The following is a 12,054-nucleotide window of genomic DNA, read 5'->3' on the forward strand; positions in this document are numbered from 1 at the left end:
CCTCTAATAAGCAGTGAAATCTTTCCAAAGGAGTTCTTAGTGTTCTTACAAAAAGAACCTTCTGAACCTAGAAATGTAATGGAGATACTTTCAATTTGTTCACCGGCTGCCATGACACTTGTCCAAAGCCAAGAGTGCAAGCACCCAGATTTCTGCAGGCAGAGTACGATTGCAAAGATGGTTCTTGTTCAAGATGTTCAATGAACAGGTGACAGCATATTACAGCATTTTAAGGGAGAATCAGAGCCTTTCCTATTAAAAAGAGAATGGAAGAACAGAGCTGCTAAGTGATGAGGATACAAGTGGATTACACAGAAGATCCTCTGAGCCATAAACGTCATCCAAAACTGACTGGAGTCTTTCCAGTGACTTCTGCGGGACTTCGATAAAACCTATATAACTTTAACGAACATTTTCAGTCTTTTCTAGCCTTTCTTCACATAGTATTATGTATTGTTGAATGAAGACAGAAGACTGCTACAACACCACAGTCAGGGCAATTGGTGGCATGCTTCTTATACATCCCCCTCGCTCTCACAGAATACTAATCAGAAGTAGTATGTATCTGGGAAATTATTCAAACTGACAGCTGAACTGAAATCCTCAACATTTAGCCTACCAAAGGACACAGGCCAAGATCACAGCTTGAACAGGAAGAACAATAAATGAGTATTTCTGAGCTCTCATTCTACCTGTGGGTTAGAGCATGAAATGGGCACTTACTTTCCTCATTAATCACTCTATGGATACTATCCAATAAAAAGGATATCTTGTTTTCTGCAGAGGATTAGAAAGGAAGATTTCATATGACAGGTAAGGGAACTAAAATCCCAGGCCTGGCTGAGATACAAATGTGGATAAACTGGCAAGAAAATCTCCAGCTTGGAAATTGGAGGCCTATTTCTAGCTGTGAAGAGACTGAGGTTGCAGACAAATTTGCAAAGAGAGTAACAGAGGAAAAAGGTGACCTCTGATGCAGTTTTAAAAGGATAAGATGAAAGACTGTCATTCAACTCTGAGCAACTGGATTTTAAGAATGAGGGAGGTCCCTTCAAATCCTGTTTTTAAATTGACTATCTCAAGCAGAACAGATGTCAGGAGACCCACAAAGATTTCCAGTGCTTCTCAAGTCAAGACATTACTAAGCACTGAATGAAAAGCAAATCGAAGTGAGATACCAACTCCAGCCTACTGACATACTGGTGCAAACTGTCTTCAGTCAGGATGTGGGAGCACTAAGACACATGGTGTTACTTGACTTAGGGCTAGTCCACTGAGTGAGCAACTAGTCCATCCCAAGAGAAGTTCTTATACTGAGACGGGTTTCTCTTTCTCTGAGCAAAATTTCATGACGGAAATCTGAAAGCTTACCTGATCCAAGTTTCATTGAAACTAACATATCCTTGTGATAATCATCCCTGTGATAGAGAACTGCCCTATCTTCATTCATTCTAGGTATCACGTATGTCAATAAAATGCTAATTGTTTATCACATTGACTTAAGTTGTTTACATTAAGATAATGTTCCTATCTGGAAAAAGTAGCATTTAACAAAAAAGAACGCTTTGAAAAAACTGAAACAACTGAAGCATTGTGACCATGACAGAATCAGGGATGAAATGCTTGACTAGACATTTCTGGATGTTCTTTATCTCAGACTCCTAAGCTGACTATGTCACTGGCCAGAAGTGGAACAAAGGATTTTACCATTTTTATGCCCATAGTAACTGCACGTTATTGTTTCATCACATGGTACAATAGCTAAGAGCTGCTGACAAAAGATGGGAGCGAATATAGAGCTAATTTGGGAAAAAATCATACATCATGTCCCTCAGAGAAACAGGAAAAGGAAAAAAAGAGCCCAGGAGGAAACACAGAAAAAATATAGACCACTTAGTATTTTCCCTCCTTTGAACAACAAGCAGGAATGAAGCCAGCCTTTCAAATTCACCTTGCCAGAAGTAAGATAGATGTCTCAGATCATACTGGCAAATTAGCACAATCCAAGCCCAATTTTTGTTCCAGTTCAAGGTAAACTGATCTACAGCTTATTAGGTTTTATTACCTGGAACAAAACACAGCAGCAAGGAGATTTTTTACTATTATTATTATTATGAAAACAGAGCCACATTTACCTTAAAATAGAAAAGTGCATAGAAAGCAATTCTTATCAGCTTTTTTGTTATTTATTAGTTTTATTTATTAGATTTTCCTCTTTTAAATTCCAGTCAACTGTGTATCATAGCACAGCACCAGCCTAAATGCTTGGCATGAACTGTACGCGCTCCAGGCTCTTGACCGTGCCATGGTCAGCTTGCCCCTTTCTGTTCTGCCAGGCAGCCAAGTACCAAGCAGTTCCCAGGGCCTCAGCAACTGGAATAAGACCTTAAAAAAAAAAGACATTTAAGCCTTGGCTTTACAGCAAATTACATTCTTCCCCATTTTCCTTATCCCCTGCTAACTCCTATGACAATAATTAGCCATCTCTCTTGCTCTCCTACAGGGACTAACAGCCTTATCACCTCCTGCCTTGAAACATCCTCCTCTGCTCAGCAGGTACTAACTGCCCTATTCACTCAATTTGACTACCCAGATAATGTAATAAATTAAACTCTGAACAATTGTTTCTAACCTGTAATTTGCTGAAGGCTGATGACTCTCAAAAAGGCCTTGTTTGCTCAAAAACGTGTCCATTTTTTCTGCATTATGTCAACTAGTCTTACAAAAAAATATGGTCTCTCTCCCCAAAAGACTTGCTTCACTTGTGGTCATCACAACTATCAAAATCCCAACACAAAGAAACTTTTATATCAAGAAAAGGAGAGTTTCTTATTGCAGCTACATGCTGGATTAAATATTTACAGACTGAAAGTCTTCAGAATTGTAGACAAAGCCAACTGAAATCAATGGGAAAACTGTATTTGAAATAGACTTTATTTCAAGACCTTGATTGCAGTGACACATTTAATTTCTTTCAAAACAATCCTGTTATACTATTCAGCAACAATAAAACGGGACCTTAAAATGAATGCTATTTATATAGACTTTCTTAGTATTCCATACTCAGGTAGGATGTGAAGGAGACTCATCTGAAGACTCAGAGAGCAGACAGGAAGATAGAAGAAACCATAAAAAGCTGGGTTTGCAGGAACCAAATATTTCTGGAATCTGAGTTCACCTGCCTTATCTAAAGAATAGCAAATTCAATACTCTTTTTAATGTGCTTGTGTGAGTCACACTTTCATTCAATAATTGCATATAGCTGGGTTGGTTTTTTTTTTTAATAAATTCGACTTAGTCCTATAGGAAGTTGTGAAAAATGTCACTAAATAGTTCCAACATTTTTTATTTACGATTCCTTTAGTCTGATTGCAGTGCAAAAACTAATGAAAAATAAACCATTAAAAAAAAAAATATATATATAACTCCTGGTTCTCCAAACCCTAGTAAGGGCCTTCACAAATCACCAGCCTGATATTTACAGATATATCAACACTTGCAATAGCACTTTGGTAGAACGAGACGTGCGTAGACAAGTAAATTCTTCTCAAGATGAAGGTTTCTCAAGATGAAGGTATCTCAAATCAGCTTAATAAAATAGCATGTTTGGATCCTCTATAAAGGGAATGAATTATTAGTTTACATTCTTCTGTCACTAGGTATCTTTGCTTGCTCTTTGATGCTGGCAATTGGTTATTTCCCTGAGGCACTGCAGTAATGCATTTACATGTCACCACATCCCTTGCTGTGCTGAACTGTCACTCCCAGATTCAACGTGGCAGGCTGACGTAGAAACTCAAGCATATCTGAGGGCTGACAACTTCTGCCTTACCCATATCCTGCACTCCTCTCAAATCAGTGCAGAGTTTGCTCTGCTAAATAAAAATACAACTCCAATTCCTAGTAGCTGAAGGTGATGGAAGGGAAAGGGAGATAGGGTTTTCCTCAATTTCAATGAGTACATAGGGTGGAGCATTGAGAAGATCAAACAGCATCTTTTCAGGACCTCTTCATTTCTCTTCTTCAGCTAGACACCTCCTTATTTTGGCATCACAAATAAGTCACACAGGGAAAGACTTAAGACCCTGGCCACAGGTCACATTAGAGCAGTTTCTAAAGGTGCAACCTGAATCTAGCAGAAGGTAACCACTGGTGGCCAGGATACTATAGCTATTTTCAGGATGCTATAAGCTATTTTTCTCTTAACTACTCCCTCAGCCAGACATACTTAGCAATTTTCAATGGATTTGTCTTCCTAGAACTTCTCCCATCTCCTCCGGCATCTACATACACTCTTAACAAGCACAGAATCCTTCAACAAGGACTTCACCATCCCAGATAGCAACAGGTCAAATATCCTGTGAAGGACAATTCCTCTTCTGCTTCTTGTAAGTGTGGCTCCCACTAGTGTACTTTCCTGCTCCTAACTACTTGCCCAAGAAGCACCAGTAACTGATGTACAATTTCTCATAATGGGCAGTCTGCACTTCTTTTGTGCTGAGAAGACAGCTAGTAAATAGGGCAGATCTTTAGATTATTATTTCAAAGCATTTTCTGAGGTTTCCCAAGGGTCCAGCCCTACAACCATGACAGTGGTAATCACAGAAATTTGACTTCTCATAAACTCTTGCAATTAAAACCAGTCATTGCTTCGGAGAGCAAATAAAAGATCCCCTATCATTTCTCCACACTCAGTGATCTAGGGGAGAATAAAAAAAAAAACCACAACAAACAACCCACAGCATGCCATCAGGGACAGAAGAAACCCCAGAGAGAAGATAGATAGCCTGTCCAAATAGACAGGGCTACCATGTAGAGAGGTGTGCTGGTTTTGGCTGGGATAGAGTTAATGTTCTTCACAGTAGCTACTATGGAGCTATGTTTTGGATTTGTGCTGAAAACAGTGTTGATAATACAGGGATGTTTTTGCTATTGCTGAGCAGTGCTTACACAGAGTCAAGGCCTTTTCTGCTCCTCACCCCACCCCACCAGCCAGTAGGCTGGGGGTGCACAAGAAGCTGGGAGGGGACACGGCTGGGACAGCTGACCCCAACTGGCCAAAGGGCTATTCCATACCATATGGCATCATGCTCAGCATATAAAGCTGGGGAAGAAGAAGGAAGGGGGGGACGTTTGGAGTGATGGCGTTTGTCTTCCCAAGTTACCGTTACACATGATGGAGCCCTGCTTTCCTGGAGATGGCTGAACACCTGCCTGCCCATGGGAAGGAGTGAAGGAATTCCTTGTTTTGCTTTGCCTGCGTGCGCAGCTTTTGCTTTCCCTATTAAACTGTCTTTATCTCAACCCACGAGTTTTCTTTTAACTCTTCTGATTCTCTCCCCCAGCCCACTGAGGGGGGGGAGTGAGCGAGCAGCTGTGTGGCGCTTAGTTGCCAGCCAGGGTTAAACCACGACAAGAGGTTAAGTATCAGGCAATATAAAAATGGAATTCTGAAGGCAAGTTCCAGTTCAAAGAAACAGACTGCCTCGTTATCTTGAGATGTCTTCTCAAGAGGATTTATTGCAAGTCTGACAACTGCAAATGAGTTACAGAAAAGAACAGGCAGAATGATAATCACAGCCACCACCCAGGAGTACGATACACAGTACAGTACTCTGTTATTGACAACCTGTAGTTTCTTCCTCTGACTTTAAATGCAGCTGATTTGGCACCATTATTTATATGGATGAGGAACTACTTCATAAGAGAAAATCTATACCTCCAAAGCTGATGTATCATTATCCTGCTTGTGTGAAAGATGTCAACAGTAAAAAACTCAAAGTTGATTGGTATGAAAACCCAGAAGTTTGGCTCACTGACTGTGTCAACATTTGGAAAGGCACAGAGAATGAAGCAGAGACTGAGTGTTGAAGTCTGCCTCCATTCCTAATGGCTTCCTAATCCCAAACCGGCCAGTTTGTCCTCAAATAGCAGACAAAGGTATTTTGGGGACTAACAACGTAGAACCATCTCTTATGATCTCCAGCACGTGGGGATGGAACACAAGTACACAACACGTTGTTGGAAGAAGTGATTCCAAGTCCCTGCTATATTTAATTACTCTTCTGTGGTGTTCCTTTCATCGCATTTCCACTCCAGACAACCTTAGCAACTACAAAGACGTGAAGCAGAGAAGCTTGCAGCTCCCTGGGGATATGGATTGTTGCTTGAAAACCTCAATGAACTTTGAGTAAAAGCATTTAGTGCAGAGGAAGTCTGGCAGGCAAAAGACTACATTTAGCAAGAACAAGTTATTTTAATTTGAGTAAGTAAATTGCTAAGGAGTGGGGAAGAGCAGGAAGATGGGAGAGGGAGATCAGCCTGTGAAAGCTGGAGGTACCTGAGAGTTGCTAGAGGAGATAAATAGCTGTAAAGGAAAGGATGTTGGAAAACAACAGATTCACAGGGGCTATTTCCTATAGAAGCATGTTCATCTAAGATTATGAGGCACTGTGAGTGTGGCAACCTTTCCATGTACTTTGCATACATGAGTGTCACAGACACAGCACACAGCAGCTCATAAATCTTGCAAAATGCAGTACAGCAGCCAGCCTTTGAAAATGACCGTGTTAAAATCATCACTTCCGTAAGGGAGATTGAAAGATGGGGGCACATCCCCACTACCTTAAATTGATGAAAGGAGCAGGATTCCTAGACCTTCGATCTAGCATTGGCCGAATCAAGTACTGTCATAACAGAGTTTCATTGCTTGGGGCCACGTTATACCCAGACAATACCCTTCAGAGAAAAAGTGCATTACAAAGTTTTTCTTTTCCCCTTTAGGAAGGCCTTCCCATTACCTAGCTGGCCAAACAACCAGCTGTTTAATGACCTAAGAAGCAGACCAGGGCTCTTTGCTCCCCGTAGAAAGTAAGCTGAGGGGAAGAGCAATTTAACACAGTTCATAAGATTTGTGCCTTAGAGTCCTGAGTCAGAGCAATCAAACTTGAGGTTATTAAAGCAAAGTCTCTCAGTCCCAGGCTAGGGAAGCATCCTGGAGGCAGTCCTGACTGCCAGCAACACAATGCAGGACTTCTCACCCATCACCTTTCCATTTTCCATTTCCCTACGTATTCAGCCTCGCCCTAGGCAGGGAAAGTGAGGAAAGGCAGGACTTCTTGTGGTCTTCTGGCTTGCTTTGTTGTAGCTTCAGTCTGTTTATACACATTACTACAAACTAGAAGACGCCATGAGAGCCAGAATCAGTTTCACCTCCACATTCTCCAAAGACACAGTATTAGCCAAAAGGCATATATCAAAGCATGGTGCAGGAGTGAGGCACAAGCTAAACAAAGAGCTGAATTATTTACAATTTGTCAAGGCTGCATGGGAGTGTACTCTTCCCTCTTCTTACAAAATAAAATGTTCTTTATTTTGCTCATTACATATTTAAATATATCTGTAATTTTCGACATTATTAGGTGTGAAGTTACGTTTATGTTTTATGTTAGCAGGCTGGATAAGACCGTAGCTCCTTTTACTTTATCTCTACTATCCCACATTTAGAGACGCTAGTACCAGGTCAATGATTCTCAGAACTGCCAATACACTGACTATAAGGGGCAGCACAAAGGAAAATATTTCCAATAATAAAAGAAACATTTATTCTTCCCTATAATACCAACTCAGCAGAATAAAATTTTGCTACTGCTGTACTCCACAACAGTGATGGAGAATGGTTCAGAAAATGAGATTTTGTCTGCGTTAACCAGAAAAAAAAGTCTCTGTGACTTCTACCATGCCATCAGAAAGAGACATTTTAATCTTGGAAAAGGAATTAAAAACTTTCTCCAAACAAACTCTAATACACCTGGAAAGTAGAGAAATTTATTAATTTCCACATGTGTCTTTCGATAACTCTCACCACAGCAGTCAGCGCTGGCTGGTGTTAGCCTCAGCAATATCATTTTAACAAGGTAATTGTGCCCATAGCTATCTAAATCTGAACTCCACTCCTTCAGTGCAGCCGGCAGCACCAACAGCATGGAAGTAAAGAAGGAAAGCATACATTATGGTCTCTTACCACAGTATAGATCTGAGGTTTGCGCCTTTTTGCCAGGTCAATTATATTGACTCCGTTGTAATAAAGGTTCTCAATGCACCCGTGGAAATTTTTCCTCTGAAAGGTTCCTGGTTTCCCCGGGACAGGAATCCCTCCGAAACTGAGCTTTTGGAAAGAATAAGAACAGTATTTAGTTATCGCCCCAAAAGCAAGAGGGCAGAGCCCCACTTCATGCAGCCAGCCGGGACACCATCTGAGAACCAAGCCACATTAAGAGCATCATCTCAGAGGACGAAGCAGGGCCTGGCTGGCCAACAGGGGAACCACAGGCCACATAGCGTTACAGCATTTGGAGGAATGCTGCCGGTGCAGACAGCTCACTAATTGGGAAACAGCTTTTAGGTGCCTTGACTCACCACTTCACCGAGCTAATACCACCAGCCCCCCACCCAGGAACACCCAACACACGAGGCAACGTTCAAACGGTCTCCAGCCCACAGCCCCCACCGGCCCGGGGGCTGCCGCCCAGCAGCAGAGCCCGGCGGCCAGGAACCGCTGAGCAACGGGGGAACAAACTCTTCCTGCCCAGAGAGCGCTGGGTCTGCCTGCGAGCCGCGGTCACCCTTTCCACCAAGCACGTATGGGAGCAGTTCTGGTTTCAGCCAGTGGAGGGTAGTATCACACACACAAACTACCCCATTTGCACCTTGCATTCGTTTTCCCTAAATTTCGCTGTGGTTTGGTCTTTACAATACTTGCACGTGGTATTTGGGACTGAGCAGTGTAATGGAGAAGTTCTGCAGGTTACACATTTAAACAAAACTTCTGCTGTGCTCTTGTCTAAGTGCTGGAAGATGTCAGTACTGTGCAGATCACAACTCGTCACTTAACTGGAGGGCTGAAAGCCCTGGGAGGACAAAGAGCCTAAGAAAATAAAGCTTCCAAAATCCTTGGAGCATAATTACTTGAGGGAGGGAGGGAGGGAGGGAGGGAGGGAGGGGAAAAGGACAGGAAAGGAAGAAAGAAACCCCAAACCCCACAACCCAAAAAACTTCTGATAATCCTATTGTCATTTTCCAGGTGACACAGCTCCTTTCTAATTTAACTCCACTGGCCTTTTTGGCAAAGTCTTACTGGCAGTACTGCTGGGTTTTCATTAATTTTTGCCATTGCAGCCAGCAGCATCAAGAATGATATAATGCAGGTGAGGATCCCACAGCCACCACACTTCAGAGTGCTTCCAGCACATCAGGAGCTGTCCTGCAATCCCGCTGCATCCACTGCAGCAAGGGCATGCACTGCTGTGTGGCACCACTTACACGCTGATGGCTGCTGGAACCTGGTCAGCCTCATTCCTCTGTCACGATGCCTAATGGCTCACCTCAGCTCATTATTATAAAAATAAAGGGAAACTTGGGGGTTATTTTTCCTCCCACTCCACCTAACAAGCTGGGATACATAAGCAAATGAAACCTCCCTGGATAACCTTGAAAGCACTTCTTTGAAAACAAGTCCTTAATGAACTTGCACCTCAGTTGTATTAATTGATCACTTCAGAGAAATAAAGAGTGAACAGACTGCTACTTTACATCACTTGCAGGTTTGTTACTGGCATGAGAGCTTATGTGGTAGCAATGTTTTTTTCCAGTGAGAATCATTAGTTCTTCCTTAAAACACCAGACTTTCCTTCTTTCATGTTCTATTCTTTAGAACAAGTCTCCTGCTTAGGGACTCTGTACTGGGTTTCAAAACCAGCAGAAAAATCAATATCAATTATAACAATGCATTATTAAGAAAACAGTTTCCTTTGTGATTGGTAATAATTTTAATTACCAAGGTAATGGCTTTATTACCCTCAGCAAGGCCTTTAATCCCTGAAGTGTACTGAGATAAACTTTCAGTAGACTGTATTGCTGTAATGTTCAACTGAAAGATTGTCTCAGTGCAAATGGAAAGAAAATACATTGTGTGAAAAACTAAGCACCAGGGGCCAGGACTGAGTGCTACAGAGGTCAGTGGTGATGCTGATTTGCACCAGCTGGAGCTCTTCTCTACCATGCTCCCTGTTTTGGAACATCTGGAAAAATGTTCTGCAAATTACATTGGAGCCTGAGTTTTCCCTAATTGGCATCAACCTTGTAGCAGGAAGCAAGGAATTTTATTACCTTGAAATTAGGAAAGCTGATGACTCAATCATTTGGCTTTTCTCAACTCCATCTTAAAAGTAGTTACAGCTTTGGCCCTTGCTAGTTCAGTCTGAAGCTGTTCCAGAATCTCACTGCTCCAATGTGCTGCCCCTACAAAATGTGCTCACAATTTGGTACGGTAGTGCCAGAGGACAGGTACCACTCTCTCCACCCTGCTTTGTGAAATGCAAAGAAGGGAATTTCAGCTGGAACTTGAGAGGAGCAGAGAGCAGGCACCTGGCACTGCTGAGCCATCTGCTTTTGTCCCTTTGGTGTGCTGGGAATTGATCCTTTCCAGAGAAATGAATCCAAAGCGCAGAGGGGAAACTTGTGGTCTCTTAAGCAACGAACCATGCCAGCTCAACACATCCAGACAGGTTGATGGCTCTGACTCTGCAAGCATGACCCTGTGCCTTGTGGGCTAGCAAGACTTGGTAGACAAGTGCATGGGGATAAAAATGAACATGAGTAGTTTGCACGCAGGTGCGCATTGGTGGGGGGAACAGATGAGGAACTGCCTTGCATATAGATATGATGATATAGAAGTTTTTTTAAGGTATTTTTTACCAACTATCAGCCATAAGCACTGAACTGCTGGAGTGATATAAACTGCACTCTGCCACACCTTGGCCTCATCACAGGAGGGCACATCAGCCTTGGGTTTTATGGGCAGGCAGGATGTTTCCTCTGCTCAGTCCTTCCTTGGCTGAGCTTCTCTGGCTCCCTAGACCAGGATGCTCTGCATCACAACCCCAGACGTGAAGGGACCTGGGTCAGTTGTCTTGACAGTCGTGCTGAGGGTCTTCCATTCCTAGTGGGAAGACAATGGTCTTTACCTGCTCGTCTCTATGTGGAGAGCTGTAATCCGAGCAAGTGGTGGCTGGAAAGAGGCACAACTCAGAGCTGGTATCCCCACGATCATGTCAATCAGATGCAGGGATAGTGTGCAATGATCCCATTAAAATTATATTGGAGATGATGACACAGCACTTCTCCCTACAGCTAAGCACGGTTGCTCCCTGAAGACTTGACTAGAATCCAGGCTATACCTTTTAGTTTAGCTCAAACTCTGAGACTGTTGTATATAGAGTTGCACTGACGTAGTCTATGTTTGTTAACTATGGAAGGAGCTCTCTTGGGAAGGAAATACTAAATAAAGAAAAAGATCTTTGCTGGAAAGAGACAGCTCGAAGGGTGGTTGTTTTCCGTCACATTCATTTTATACCAATTCAGCCTCATCTCCCAGGTTACAACCTAAAGGGCTTCACACACCTCATAATCAATATCCAAATGATCTGAATCCCCCTTCGTTCGGAAATGCTGGGTGTGCTTGTCCACTGTGAAGTTCACTTGCTTGTTGAAGCGCTCTATGAGAACCGAGTGCCAGTGCTGGTCATCCAGGAGGCTGCCCAGGGTGACGGACATATGGCTGTTACTGAAGTGCAGGTTGGAGTCCCCTGGAGGGGCAGAGACAGGCAGCAGACACCAGAGTTAACCCCCAGGCCCTTAACTGAAGCATGGGGACTCAAGGGGAGCACAGAGCAGTGCTCCTAGATGCAAACTGGAGCTCTGCCCATCAGAAACAGACCCTTGTCAAAGCCTGCCTTAGATTCTTTGAGCCTCTTACTCATACACGTGTGTATATGCACATGTACACATACACACATTTTTTTCCCCTGAAATCCTTGTGATAAACAAGGTTTTCGTGATGCTGCACCCACACGCTGCAGCACGCAGAGGATCACCGCTCTGCCTGTGCCCTTGGTTCTGCTATGTGTTTGAGGCCCTGGTGTTTTAAGAGCTCCCTCCAGTTTGCACCAAAATCTCCCGTCTATTCACATTAACAAACCACTCCTGACACTTCAG

General features: G+C 42.9%; 1 protein-coding gene across 1 annotated transcript in view; it reads right to left on the reverse strand.

Moving 5' to 3' along the window:
• Positions 1–12,054, reverse strand: part of CNTNAP5 (contactin associated protein family member 5) — a 294,884-nt gene that overhangs the window by 141,805 nt on the left and 141,025 nt on the right. The window contains exons 6-7 of the mRNA XM_075512059.1: positions 11,461–11,645; positions 8,024–8,167 (exon numbers count right to left, since the gene is read on the reverse strand). Coding sequence (XP_075368174.1) covers positions 8,024–8,167; positions 11,461–11,645 — 329 coding nt within the window. The remainder of the gene's footprint in view (positions 1–8,023; positions 8,168–11,460; positions 11,646–12,054) is intronic.

Source organism: Mycteria americana, chromosome 9 (assembly GCF_035582795.1).
Source record: "Mycteria americana isolate JAX WOST 10 ecotype Jacksonville Zoo and Gardens chromosome 9, USCA_MyAme_1.0, whole genome shotgun sequence".
Classification (NCBI taxonomy): Eukaryota; Metazoa; Chordata; class Aves; order Ciconiiformes; family Ciconiidae; genus Mycteria; species Mycteria americana.